This window comes from Bos mutus, chromosome 3, assembly GCF_027580195.1.
Source record: "Bos mutus isolate GX-2022 chromosome 3, NWIPB_WYAK_1.1, whole genome shotgun sequence".
Lineage (NCBI taxonomy): Eukaryota > Metazoa > Chordata > Mammalia > Artiodactyla > Bovidae > Bos > Bos mutus.
Genome location: NC_091619.1, coordinates 2923979 through 2938804, shown reverse-complemented (window position 1 = coordinate 2938804; position 14826 = coordinate 2923979). Strand labels below are relative to the sequence as shown.

The following is a 14826-nucleotide window of genomic DNA, read 5'->3' as shown; positions in this document are numbered from 1 at the left end:
TATTTCTGCTTTATTGACTATGCCAAAGCCTTTGTGTGCATCGTGATAAACTGTGGAAAATTCTTCAAGAGATGGGAATACCAGACCCCCTGACCTGCCTGTTGAGAAACCTATATGCTGGTCAGGAAGCAACAATTAGAACTGGGCATGGAACAACAGACTGGTTCCAAATAGGAAAAGGAGTACGTCAAGGCTGTATATTGTCACCCTGCTTATTTAACTTCTATGTAGAGTACATCATGAGAAACGCGGGGCTGGAAGAAGAACAAGCTGGAATCAAGATTGCCAGGAGAAATATCAATAACCTCAGATATGCAGATGACACCACCCTTATGGCAAAAAGTGAAGAGGAACTCAAAAGCCTCTTGATGAAAGTGAAAGTGGAGAGTGAAAAAATTGGCTTAAAGCTCAACATTCAGAAAACAAAGATCATGGCATCCGGTCCCATCATTTCATGGGAAATAGATGGGGAAACAGTGGAAACAGTGTCAGACTTTATTTTTCTGGGGCTCCAAAATCACTGCAGATGGTGATTGCAGCCATGAAATTAAAAGATGCTTACTCCTTGGGAGGAAAGTTATGACCAACCTAGAAAGCATATTAAAAGGCAGAGACATTACTTTGCCAACAAAGGTCTGTCTAGTCAAGGCTATGGTTTTTCCAGTGGTCATGTATGGATGTGAGAGTTGGACTGTGAAGAAAGCTGAGCGCCGAAGAATTGATACTTTTGAACTGTGGTGTTGGAGAAGACTCTTGAGAGTCCCTTGGACTGCAAGGAGATCCAACCAGTCCATTCTAAAGGAAATCAGTCCTGGGTGTTCATTGGAAGGGCTGATGCTGAAGCTGACACTCCAATACTTTGGCCACCTGATGCGAAGAGTTGACTCACTGTAAAAGACTCTTATGCTGGGAGGGATTGGGGGCAGGAGAAGAAGGGGATGACAGAGGATGAGTTGTCCGAATGGCATCACTGACTTGATGGATGTGAGTCTGAGTGAACTCCAGGAGTTGGTGATGGACAGGGAGGCCTGGCGTGCTGCGATTCATGGGGTTGCAAAGAGTCCGACATGACTGAGCGCCTGAACTGAACTGAACTGGGAAATATCAGGTAGAGAAGATACACTAATGAACCACTATAGAGAGTAAATAAGAGAGTGAATTGGTACAATTGGTACAGAGTAAGGATATCTCAGAGTTTTGTCTTGCAAACCAATAAAATTTGGGGACTGAAAAGATATTGATTCATTAAAATGGAGTATCGTGCACGGAGAGGTTCAAGTGATTTTTTTGGAGTTTGTGAATGAAGAATAGAAAATGAAGTTTGTGGTGACCATTGCTCGTATTATTTTCTTAGTCTTAAAACTCTTGCTTCCCTACCTGTGTCTTAGCTTAAATGCTGCCCCTTCCATAAAAAACCTATACTTCCCTTTGGTATGAGGGTGGTTCCTGAGGCAAGGATGCTGATTGGATATTTCATTTTAGGGCAAGTAGTAATCAGTTTGGACACACATTGTCTGGGGGATTTCTATTTGTGAAAACTCATTGAAATGTAAATATTACACAACCAACTAAAATAAGTAAAAAGAGGGTGTATTGGGTCATAGACTTCACTTCAGAAGACCTGAGGTGAAACTAGTAAGACTAGATTGAGAGACTCAAGCAATGTCCTTGGAGGCACCGCCATCTCTTGTCTCCACTTGGGAATCAAGGACGTAGAGAGGGGAAAGTGAGGGCCACTTCTATTAGGCAGAGAACTTTAAAACTATTTCACTTTTTAAAAAAACTGTGTGCCAGTATTCAAGCATTCTGGCACATAGCTGTTGTTCTCAGTTGTTGATGAGAAGTCAAACCAGAAATCAATGATTAAATCTGACAAGGAAGAGATTTTTGCTTACGTTCGTTTTGCTGGAGTGGTGGAGGCCAAAGTCTTGTTTGCATGGATTGAGGAGAAAACAGGAGATGGGAAAACAGAGATTGTCAGTACACAAAACCCTTTCCAGGAGTTTTCCAATAAATGGGAGCAGAAACAATGAACAGTAGCTGAAGGGGTGTGGAATCTTGGGATGTCTGACATGTGGGATCCTTCCTCCTTTCTTTTTTCCTTTCTGTAAAAGACTAAATATATTACAGCATGTTTGTCTGGTTTTGGGGAAAGATGCAAAGAAATTAATGATGCAAAAGATAGAATACTGATGGAAGTAAAACTCTGAGTGATTAACAGGGTCTGGGATCCTTTGCAGAAGTACAAAGGTTGCCCTTAGATATAGACGGACAGTTCATCCTTTGTCATAAGAGGGAGGCAGAATATGTAAGTAAAGATTCAGAAAGTTGGAGATGGGAGGATGTGTAAAGATGTCAGTTTGGATTTTATAGCAGGAAGACCACATTAATAGTTTTGATTTAACAAAAGACAGTATGTCTCCTTCAAGGAAATGTTGGGGTAGTTAGTCTAGAGCTGATGCGGTGGTTCCATAGTCAATTATCCAGGTTCCATCTATCTGCAACCTCAAATGTGCATCTCACCCATGGTGGTCTAAAAGTGATACTCTAGCTCCTATTATCATGTCTGAATACTAGACAGATGGCAGGAGGGGAAGTGGAAAGGAAGAGCACAAGAGAAGTCTTTAAAGGGCGCAACCTGGAAAATGTCCTTATTCCTTCTGTTCATATCTCATTGGCCAGAATGTAATCACATTCTCACTCCTAACTGCAGAGGAGGCTGTGAAGTTTAGTATTTGACTGGGTGACCGTGTGCTCAACCAATAGTGCTGTTCTTACGGGATGAGAAGTGGAGAATGGGCATTGTGCAGCTGCCAGAAGCCTCTGCTACAAGAGATACAGTGGCTTTTTCCTGTTTGCTTCTAATTTCTCAATAAAGAGCTGTGATTGCTGTGTATAAGAATGGATGAGATTCTGGGGGTTTGAGGAGACAGGAGGAGCTAAATAGCCATTTGAAGACTGGATTAAATAGGAATCTATAGTAAGATTGGCTTCCCAGCCAATGCAAGAGATACAAGGGATGTGGGTTTGATCTCTGGGTCAGGAAGATCCCCTGGAGAAGGAAATAGCAATCCACTCCAGTATTCTTGCCTGGAAAATCCCATGGACAGAGGAGTCCATAGAGATTTTCTATGGACTATGCATCCATAGGACTGTGGGATGCAGTCTACAGAGTCACAAAGAGTCAGACAGAACTGAAGGACTGGGCACATCACCTTGACTCTTCCCTGAACCTTGACATGAAGAAACTCTGACATATGGTAAGTTTGTGATCAGTTACATGTTTCACTGGACCAGAGATTTCTTTGCAATGAAACTCAATTGGCTAAGAAAAAATTGTCCTTGGCTCTGTGGATGACATGTTTGTTTTTGGCATTTCCCAATTTGTGAACCAGAGGCATCTGAAAAGGGTCGGCAATGATGTTCATCTCCAGAAGCTATCCTCCATGAAACACCAAGACTTGGGCTGAAGTGGGTGCTAGAGATATACTATGATATGTTCTCAGATGGCCATGTTCTATTAAGATTTTTAAATTATTTTCTCAAGATAAATACCCAAGTGGAACTCTCAGGGAGCTTCTTCATTTTTCCTGGCATAAAGAATTGGTGATCCCATAGTCACAGGAGCTTGTAATAAATAACCAACATTGATTTCTCTGTTCCAGAATTATTTTGCTTCCCTTCTTTCCAGAGCCCTGACGCTTGCTGAGAAAGGTAGTATTGGAAAATCATTTACGTGTGGCACAGACTCCCCCACTGCCTTGGATATAAATCCAGGCAGGATGGAGCAGATCTTGAGGCAAAGAATCTAGGACTTCTGGTCGCTGAGCTTTCAGCCACAGACATCTCCAGAAGGGTGAATCCAGATTTTAGAAGCATTGGTGGCAGAGACTGACCATGGAGAGGCTGTTGTGGTGTTTCCTGGTCTTGATCAGCTTCTCTAGTGTTTCAGGCCAGACAGGTAGGGGCTACTCCAAGCTGTGCCAAGGATTTGATCTGAGTGATGGGTGTGGGGCCTAAGATTATACAAGGTGAAGTCAGAGGAACATCCAGCACGGGTGAGTGTGTGTAAGTCTGTGTGTGTGTATGACACTGAGGAAAAATCAGTCTATTTCTCAATCCCAAACTCTATTTATGCAGGAATAGATCTTTGTGATCTGAGAAACTTTTCATCTTTCCTCTGCTTTCTGTCTCACAGACTTGCATAAGAAGGCCTTTGTGTTTCCCAAAGAGACGGAGAATTCCTACGTATCCCTGAAAACACAGTTAAGGACACCACTCAAAGCCTTCACCGTGTGTCTCTATTTCTACACAGAGCTGGCCCGAACCCACAGCTACAGTATTTTCTCTTATGCCACCAAGCAGCAACCTAACGAGATCCTCATATTTTGGTCTAAGGGTAAAGGCTATATTTTTGGAGTGCATGGGAAGCAGGTGTTATTCCAGAGTCCCGAAAACACTCAAGCTCCAACGCACATCTGTGCCAGCTGGGAGTCCACCTCCGGAATTGCAGAGCTCTGGGTGAATGGGAAACCCCGGATGAGGAAGAGTCTGGAGAAGGGAGCCATTCTGGGGACAGAGGCCAGCATCATCCTGGGGCAGGAGCAGGATGCGTTCGCTGGGGGCTTTGATAGAAACCAGTGTTTCGTGGGAGACATTGGAGATGTGAACATGTGGGACTTTGTGCTGTCGCCGGAAGAGATTAATGCTGTCTATCTTGGTTCAACCCTCAGTCCTAATGTCCTTAACTGGCAGGCGCTGAACTATGAAGCAAAGGGTGAGGTGTTCATTAAGCCTCAGCTGTGGTAGTGAGGTTAGGCTGTGGTCCTAGAAGTGCTTCCTGGCAATTCCACCTTATGGCTCTGGACCTCCCCACCCCTGTACACACCTCTGCAAGCCTGCTCTGTGAACATAGGCTTTTGCTTCCCTGTTCTACCTTCCTCAACACCAGATGGAATTTTTAAGTATCTGGCTTGGGAGATTGGAAAGTTTTGTCCAACAGGATCAGGATTGCAGATGCTTTGGGATGTCCTGTTTTTTTTTTCTTTTTTCTTTTAAAGTTGATTATCTTAGATTATTTTAGAGTTAATCCCTTACCCTCACTTAGATGAGAAGACTAGGACCCAGCAAGGAGAAGTGATTTTTTTTAAGTCAAAAGGTGAATCTTTGAGCTGAGTAGGGAGTGCTGGTCTCATATCTAATTTCCTACTAAGAACCCCCCAGAAAGTAGGAGAGTCTTCCTCATATTCACAGGGCTCTTTAGTGTTGGAGTTATGACACTGGCCCAGGTCTTCTAAAATGGGAAACCTAGTGCTGCAGTTCCCTTACTTTTTCAAAGTACCCTGGAAGGGCAATCAGAAAGGCCCAGTACAGAAAACCTATATTTTTTCATGGGCAAAGTGGAGGCATCTGGTTAGTTACTTTAATTGTTACTGCCAAGAGTTTACATAGCCATGTTTTTGTTTGCTCACAGTGATTTCTTCATTTTGTGGTTCTTTTGGGAAACTCTTCTCAAACACCATCTGAACCACATGGGACCGTGCATCCCCACCTGTTTCCCCAACACAGCCAGGCCACAGAGTGGGTGTGACTCAGGCTGAACTATCAGAGTAGCCCGAACTTGTTTGGAGATTTAGGATGGGGAGATGGTTACATGCTCCTAGCTGGACAAATTATAGTCTTTCCCAGGACTGATTTATGAACTCTGGGAGTGAGACATCTTTCTGCTGAAATTTCCATCTGAGAGGGTATTAGCCTGAGACCGTCAGCAGCCATCTTGTTTACCACATGGAGAAAGACTGTGAGGAAAGAAGCCAAGCTGGGGCCAGCAGAACTGAGGGACTGACAGAGCAGTGGAGCCTTGACTGCACTGTTTGAATTTCTGGATCTGCTTTGCCTGGAACCAGATCTACACCTGACCTTCCCACATTCATGAACCAGTAAAGCCCCTGTTTATATTAGTGAACCCGAGCTGTTATCTGATGGTTGCATTTCAAGTGGTGACTAATGTTTCTAACAATCCTCTGAAACCAAGTCCCAGTGAGTTCAGGCGAACCATTACCCGTCTTGCAGTGACATAGCTGATGGCTCTCTAACCTCCAATAGGGATTTTTTTTCTGTTGAATGCAACCCCTCTTTTGTGATAGCTGGTAATTTGTGTGAGGCCAGTCGTGGGGATGTAAAACTCTCACTCTAGAGAGTAAGAGGTATAAACTATTTTGTATAAAATAAGCCACAAGAATATATTGTACAACATGAGGAATATAGCTGATATTTTATAGTAGCTATAAATGGAGTATAACCTTTAACATTTTAAGTCATTATATTGTACACCTACACTATTATATGTGTAGCATATAATAGAGTACTACAACTATACTTCAGTTAAAAAAAACTCACTGTGTTATTCCTCCAATATGAGGAATAAAAACTAAAGCTCATTGAGATCCAAGAATCTGCTGTCAGTTTCAATGGCTGGAATGCACTTTCCAAGCTGCTTAAGTCCCTTGTAGAGAAAGACCCCTCAAGGTTGATGGCTGTTGGTTTCTTCCAAAGATGTTCTTCACCTTGGCCTTTTAGAACTAAGTGAGCTGTTGAAATTACCCCACAGAAGTCACACTAAAGTATGAACTAGCCCTGTGACTATATATCAAATAGTTACTTTGGGGAAGGCATCAGTAGACTAGTTAAGCATAGAGTTTCTGGAAGCATCCTGCCTAGGTTTATATCCTGGCTTTACAACTTACTATGTGAATTTTTGTCTCAGTTTTCTTGTCTATAAAGTGAGGAGAAATAATAGTAATTAGCTCAAAGAGTTGTTGAAAGGATCAAGTGAGATCATGCATATAGAGTACCTAGGGTAGTGCCTGGCACATAGTAAACTCTCAAAATAGTTATCTGCTATTATTATTATTGAGGAGAAGGGGATGACAGAGGATGAGATGGCTGGATGGCATCACCAACTCAATGGACATGAGTTTGAGCAAGCTCTGGGAATTGGTGATGGACAGAAAAGCCTGGCGTGCTGAGTCCATGGGGCACAAAGAGTCGGACACGACTGAGCGACTGAATTGAACTTTGTATGATGTCCGCAAACAAAGGTTGATTATATACCGTTGAAATACAATTTGGTGGAATTGGTCTGGGTTGATTGCAGTTGAAAGGTCTGAATCTTAACCAAAAATTAAGCTCGGAATATTAGAACGATAAATTTATGAGTGTTGAATTATGAATATTGATTCTCCTAATTTACTTTTGGTAACCATTTGAAAACATAGAAGTTAAGGATAAGGACTTGCCTGGCAGTCCAGTGGTTAAGACTCTGCACTTCCAATGTAGGGGTCTCAGCTTTGATCCCTGGTTGGGGAACTAAGATCCCACATGTTTCACAACATGGACAAATAAATAAATTTTAAAAATGTGTGAAAAAAAAAGAAGGATACATTTTCCTGGGTAAATAGGCGAGTGCAAATATTTTTTGTTTTTTAATTAGGGCAGATACATATACCCTGACATTCAGCTAGGAAGAAGGAAGGGTTGATTTTTTTTCCCCCTAGTTAAAGAATCCAGTCAGGAGTTATGTCTTAATTATACAAGGCTATCCCAACTCCCTAGGGATGTGGGCTGAGCTAATATTTTTCTCAGAATTCAATTACTGGTACCTTGCCACACATAGTTTTGTGGACACCCTCTGGTCCTGATCATTTTAGCCAGGGAAATTTTTAAAGCTGGTATTTGCATTCAGTGAACATTTAAAAATCTCAATAAAGCATTTCTGGAATGTTTAAACAATTTAGCTTACCTAAAGATTCTTCATTGTAATCCTGTTAGAGAAGATATCCCAAGGTAACTGGGGTATTATTGGACTATATAGAGTTGTTCGACATAATCCAATTAAATGTTATATGACATCTACCAGAGAGGATGATTTTGGTTTGGGTAAGTTAGTTCTAAGCAATTCTTTGTCACAGCAAATGGAGAGTAAGATCAATTATTCAGTAAGGCTGATGTTAATGTACCCATGTCATTTACACTGGTTCTCCTTAATAGCAGGGATCATGCATCCAGTTTGTTCAAAAGTAAAATCAGGTGTTAAGGCTCAAGTTAAGAAGACAGGGGGCCAAACGAGATATAAAACCTACAATAAAATTACTATATAGGGTTTCCTTGAGAGAAAATGATGTAAGCTATATGGAGGGCACATACTTACGAAAAAAAAAAGAAGTGAAAGTGTTAGTCGATCAGTCATGTCTGACTCTTTGCAACCCCACGGACTGTAGCCTGCCAGGCTCCCCTGTCCATGGAATTCTCCAGACAAGAATACTGGAGTGGGTAGTCATCCCCTCCTCCTGAGGATGTTCCAGGCCCAGGGATGAAACCTGGGTATCCTGCATTGCAGGTGGATTCTTTACTGTCTGAGGCACGAGGAAAGTGATTACTACATGAGTAGTAAATGATAAACATTTCTTTCCTTCAAAGGGGGTAAGAGGATAGATTTGTACACTTCTATCAATGACATGAAGCTTAGTAGCATGAAGAGATATTGTAGTTCAGTTATAGACCAAACATTGGGGGTAGACCAATTGCCTATGTAAAGCCAAAGGCAGACGCTGGAGGCTGCTACCCAACAGGACACTTTCCTTTGCTGACTGAAAATAGCCATGCTGGTAAGAATATGAACCAGGTCTTCAAGTCTTGGCTTGAAGTGACTCAAGTGTGAACATCTTAGCACAAGATGCAACATGGTGATGCACAGATCAGGTATATAAAGTCTCCCTTTGTCAGGGAGAAATACTGGATCACTGGTCGCAGTGATCTTGAGTGGCCTCCAGCCAGATGAATGGATGAGGACCCTTTCTTGTGGTCCATCCAGAGCTTGGAAGAGAGACTGCAGGCTGCTTTGGAAATGGGACTGGGCCTGATGGAAATAGATTTGGAGTCCCAGTTGAGAAAGTAGGTAGGATGGTAAGTCAGTGATTTTTTTCCCTAATGTTTCTCACTATCACTTAGTTTGATCTCCAGGGAAGTAAAGATTGACAGGGGAAAAAAAAGAAGTAAGTGACTCCAGATCATTACAACAGCAACATCACCAACAAAAATACCCAGGAATCCCCTGGCAGTTGGCCTGGGTTCAATCCGTGGTCAGGGAGCTAAGATTCTGTGAGCCCCACAGCCAAAAAAGAAAAAAAGTTACCCAAATCAGGTTTTGAAAATATCAATTTCTGATCCTTAGACTCCCAGGGAAAGAAGGAAAATGCTGTGTTGATTTCTAAATAATTTCATCTGAAGACAGCCAACCTCTAGTCTCAGGTGGGTTGGCAGAACTTGCCTAGATGCCTCCCTTGTTATTCTCTGCCTCCATATTATCTATTTATCTTTTCCTTTCTCCTGTAACAGAAAGTGGGTTGAGTGGGCTTGCTACCTTTCTTCTTCAGAAAATGCAGATTCCTATCTCAAATTTCCTAGATAGCTTGGTCCAATGATTCTTAAACTGATTCTTAACCTGGCCTGGTGATTACAAGCATCATTGTCACCCAGGGTGTTTACTGTAGACTCATTGACCCCAGACCTACCAGATTAGACTCTGGAGTTAGAGCCCAGGAGTCTGCCATTCACAAGCTCTTTTGCCAAATGTTTTTAGAACCAACACTTTAGTGTCTTCCTGGCAGCTCAGAAGTCTTATCTGAGATATGTGTGGCTCCCAATAACCTTGAAGGCAGGTTGGTGGTCTTTAAAGAAGGATCTAGCACACATTGACTCAAGTTATCTATCCCCTTTGTCTGCCTCTGGTGCAGGATCTAAGGACTCATTCAGTTTAGTACATCCAACCCATGTCTTCTTATACACATAGATAAGGAATCTCTAAGTTTCCATCACCACTCCTAGAATGGTAATTGCTTAGTCACACAGGACAGATCACAGATGGTCTTAAAAATACCTTATACATAGTGAGCTCATACCATATTCCATTCACTGTTCTAAGGCCTTTCAGTTCAGTTCAGTAGCTTAGTCGTGTCTGACTCTTTGCAACCCCATGAATTGCAGCACTCCAGGCCTCCCTGTCCATCACCAACTCCTGGAGTTCACTCAAACTCACGTCCATCGAGTCAGTGATGCCGTCCAGCCATCTCATCCTCTGTCATTCCCTTCTCCACCTGCCCCCAATCCCTCCCAGCATCAGAGTCTTTTCCAATGAGTCAACTCTTGGCATGAGGTGGCCAAAGTACTGGAGTTTCAGCTTTAGCATCATTCCTTCCAAAAAACACCTAGGACCGATCTCCTTTAGAATGGACAGCTTGGATCTCCTTGCAGTCCAAGGGACTCTCAAGAGTCTTCTCCAACACCACAGTTCAAAAGCATCAATTCTTCAGCACTCAGCTTTCTTCACAGTCCAACTCTCATATCCATACATGACTACCGGAAAAACAATAGCCTTGACTAGATGGACCTTTGTTGGCAAAGTAATGTCTCTGCTTTTGAATATGCTATCTAGGTTGGTCATAGCTTTCCTTCCAAGGAGTAAGCGTTTTTTAATTTCATGGCTGCAATCACCATCTGCAGTGATTTTGGAGCCCCCCAAAACAAAGTCTGACACTGTTTCCACTGTTTTTTTAGGCATATTTATTTGCTTAATGACTACCCTATGAGGCAAGTATCATTTTATAGTCCACATTTTACAGATGAGGAAACTGAGGTCCAGAAAGGTTAATTAACTTGTCCAGAGTTGGAATTGAACTTAGGCAGTCTGACTCCAAGACCCATGCTTCAAACCACTGCTTTCTACTGCCACATGCAGTAAAAATTTATATGTTGTACTCACACCCCTAGAGGAGGAGAGGGAGTATGCGGATGCATACACATTTTCTCATGGAGAAGCCATTCCAGGATGCCATACATACAGCATGTAAACTACCATTCTGGGGGCACTGGCAATCTCCCAACTTTTCATTTTATTATTATATGTTTGCAAGAATGCCTTGTACATGAAATTCCTATTCAACTTTAGCATCATTACATTAGACAGATTAAAGCACAGACACCCTTTTGCCAACAAAGGTCCATATAGTCAAAACCATGATTTCTCCTCTAGTCATGTATGGATGTGAGAGTCGGACCATAAAGGAGACTGACTGCTGGAGAATTTATGCTTTTGGATTGTGGTGTTGGAGAAGGCTCTTGAGAGTCCCTTGGATAGTAAGGAGATCAAACCAAACAATACCAAAGGAATTCAACCCTGAATATTCATTGGAAGGACTGATGCTGAAGCTGAAACTCCAGTATTTTGCCTACCTGATGTGAAGAGCTGACTTATTTGAAAAGACCCTAATGCTGGGAAAGATTGAAGGCCAAAGGAAAAAGGCAGCAAAGGATGAGATGGCTAGATAGCATCACTGACTTGATGGACATGAATTTGAGCAAACTCTGGGAGACAGTGGAGGACAGAAGAGCCTGATGTGCTACAGCCAATAAAGTTGCAAAGAGTTGGCTACAACTTAGGGACTGAATAACAACAGAAGCCCTTGACATATTGTCAAAGCTCTTCTTTGACTTGGAAGCCCCCATCTTTTCCACTGTTAGTTGTGCCCTTAGACATCATTTCATGGTCTAGGAAGTACTCATTAAAGGCATGTAATCATATGAGAAATTCTTTAGGCCAGCAATTTTCAAATTTAGTTGCTAATATTATAATCACTTGAGGGAGATTTTAAAAATCCAGTTTCCCAGGTCACATCCCATATTATTGCAGTAGATTCTTTGGTGATGAGATCCAGGCATCAGTATTTTTTAAAACTTTTTCTTCTTTTTAACTTCAGTATAGTTGATTTACAGTGTCATGTCAATCAATCTCTGCTTGATTGTCAATCAATCAAAGTGACTCTCTTATATACATATAGACATTCTTTTTTTGTATATTCTTTTCCTTTATGGTTTATCACAGGGTATTGAATGTAGTTCCCTGTGCTATACAGTAGGGCTTCCCAGTTGGTGCTAGTAGTAAAGAATTCACCTGCCAATGCAGGGGCTGTAGGAGATGTGAGTTCGATCCCTGGGTCAGGAAGATCCCCTGGAGGAGGGCAAGGCAACCCACTCCAGTATTCTTGCCTGGAGAATCCCATGGACAGAGGAACCTGGGGGCTACAGTCTATAGGGTTACACAGAGTTGGACACAACTGAAACGACTTAACATGCTCGCATGTTATCCTATAAGGCCTTGATGTTTATCTATCCTATATATAATAGTTTACATCTGCTAATCCCCAACTCCCAGTCCTTCTCTCCCCCACTCTCTTCTCCTTGGCAGCCACAAGTCTGTGCTCTGTGTCTGTTTTCTTCTTTGTAGATAGGTTTATTTGTGGCGTATTTCAGATTCCACATATAAGTGCTATCATACGGTATTTGTCTTTCTTTTTCTGACTTCACTTAGTGATCATGATGGTCTCTAGTTGCATCCATATTGCTGCAAATGACATTGTTTTGTTCTTTTTATGGCTGAGTAATATTCTGTTGTATATATGTACCACATCTTCTTCATCCATTCATCTATGGGTGGACATTTAGGTTGTATCCATGTCTTGACTATTATGAATAGCGCTGCTAGGCCCACAGGGGTACATGTACATTTTTGAGTTATAGTTTTGTCTAGGTATACAGACATTAGTATTTTTGAAGCTCCTTAGTTGATTACAATGTGCAGCCGAGTCTCCAACAGCGGGGTCTGGGGAGCCACTGTTCTAGGCTGAGTGATAGCTTTGAAAAGGCTACTCTTGTCTCTGACTGGATCTATGGTTGTTTCTGACTGACATGTCCCTTGCTTTCTCTTTTCCCCATGTTATAGTGGTTTCAGATTGAATTGTGGGCACACCAAACTTTCTCTTTAAACACTGGAATCTAGAGTTATAGGTCCTTGAGGATTAAACAAACTGATAGGTCTATATTTACCATGCTCTTATTTATTCAATAAAGCTGCACTGTGGTAGCAAGATAACAAACATTGTTTGTCTTACAGTGTTTTTCTTTATCCCCAGTTGATACTTGGGAGTCTCTAAATGAAGTATTTTTCTGATGTACTGAGGCTTTAAATCAGGGAGAAACCAAAGAGCCAAGATATCTAGAAAAGCTGAGATCCTTAAAAATTTTCATGGGGATATCATGAGCTGTAAAAGATAAGATAGGACACCCAAGCAAACATATCTGAGCAGGGAAAATGTCACAGGGCAATCTGGTCTATTGCACACACCTCTCTTCTGTCCCATGGTGTGAGTGGTCACAGTGTTGCTTGGGCAGATTCTTGGAACTAGGGGTGGCTTGTGAAATGGTTCACAGGAAGGTCTCTCAAATTCTGTCTTCCTTTTTCTTTCAATTCTCTTTCTATTTCTATAGCTCTCACTCTCTCTATTTTTATGTCCCTCTATCTCTCTCTCTCTTTTTCAATTTTAAGCCTTGTTCAGAATACCCGTTATGGACACAGATCTGATGATCTGGTCAGCTCCTTGAAATCAATAACATTTCCAGAGTCCTGCCATCATACTTGCAGCTGCCTTCTTTTGACTTAACCTGGGAAAACCAATGCTAATGAGAAGGCAGTTCAAGTACTTGGAAAACACTTTCCTTCTTTGTCCTAATGTTTTACCTATAATTTTTGTTCAAAGTATGCATATTTATTTAATTTGACAAATGTTTGGAATAAGAAGCTTTTGAAGCAATTACTTTAAGTAAGTTTTACATTTTAAAAATAAGATGCAAAGAGTTTGAGAAAGGGTAATTAAAAGGAATTTTTAACTAATACATCATTAGAAGAGAAACCTTTCCAGAAATGTACTGTCATTTGTAATAGATCTTTTCTGTTGGGAGTTTAGAATATGCTACCCACATGTCACTTCTTCCAGTCAAATAGGAAAGAAATAATGTCTAATATCGATTTCTCATTGACTTCGGTTCAGTTTAGTCGCTCAGTCACTCCAACTCTTTGCAACGCCCTGACTGCAGCATGCCAGGCTTCCCTGTGACTCACCAACTCCTAGAGCTTGCTCAAACTCATGTCCATCGAGTTGGTGATACCACCCAACCATCTCATCCTCTGTTGTCCCCTTCTCCTCCTGCCTTCGATCTTTCCCAGCATCAGGGTCTTTTCTAGTGAGTCAGTTCTTTGCATCAGGTGGCCAAAGTATTGGAGCTTCAGCTTCAGCATCAGTCCTTCCAATGAATATTCAGGACTTATTTCCTTTAGGATGGATTGGCTAGATCTCCTTGCAGTTCAAGGGATTCTTAAGAGTCTTCTCCAGCACCACAATTCAAAAGCATCAATTCTTGGGGGCTCAGATTTCTTTATAGTCCAACTCTCACATCCATCCATGACTCTGGAAAAATCATAGCTTTGGCTAGATGGACCTTTGTCAGCAAAGTAATGTCTCTGCTTTTTAATATGCTGTCTAGGTTCATTGGAGAAGGCAATGGCACCCTACTCCAGTACTCTTGCCTGGAAAATCCCATGGACGGAGGAGCCTGGTAGGCTGCAGTCCATGGGGTCGCTAAGAGTCGGACACGACTGATCGACTTCACTTTCACTTTTCACTTTCATGCATTGGAGAAGGAAATGGCAACCCACTCCAGTGTTCTTGCCTGGAGAATCCTAGGGACGGGGGAGCCTGGTGGGCTGCCGTCTATGGGGTCACACAGAGTCGGACACGACTGAAGTGACTTAGCAGCAGTAGCAGCAGCAGTTAGGTTCATCACAGCTTTTCTTCGAAGGAGCAAGAGTCTTTTAATTTTATGGCTGCAGTCACCATCTGCAGTGATTTTGGAGTCCAGTAAATAGTTTGTCACTGT

The 14826-nt window shown here is 42.0% G+C and overlaps 1 protein-coding gene across 3 annotated transcripts; it reads left to right on the top strand.

Annotated features, from left to right (window-relative positions):
• The first annotated feature begins 3897 nt into the window (after positions 1-3897).
• On the top strand, positions 3898-4809 carry LOC102283150 (C-reactive protein). 3 transcript variants are annotated; one of them, XM_070362914.1, is made up of 3 exons: positions 3898-3961; positions 4199-4322; positions 4722-4809. In XM_070362914.1, exons 1-3 carry the CDS (start codon positions 3898-3900, stop codon positions 4807-4809), a joined length of 276 nt encoding a protein of 91 aa, XP_070219015.1. The 3 variants fall into 3 exon arrangements, with proteins under 3 accessions (XP_070219015.1, XP_070219008.1, XP_005906177.2); XM_070362907.1 differs by having other exon boundaries at positions 4199-4333; positions 4700-4809; XM_005906115.2 differs by having other exon boundaries at positions 4199-4809.
• Positions 4810-14826: the final 10017 nt, after the last annotated feature.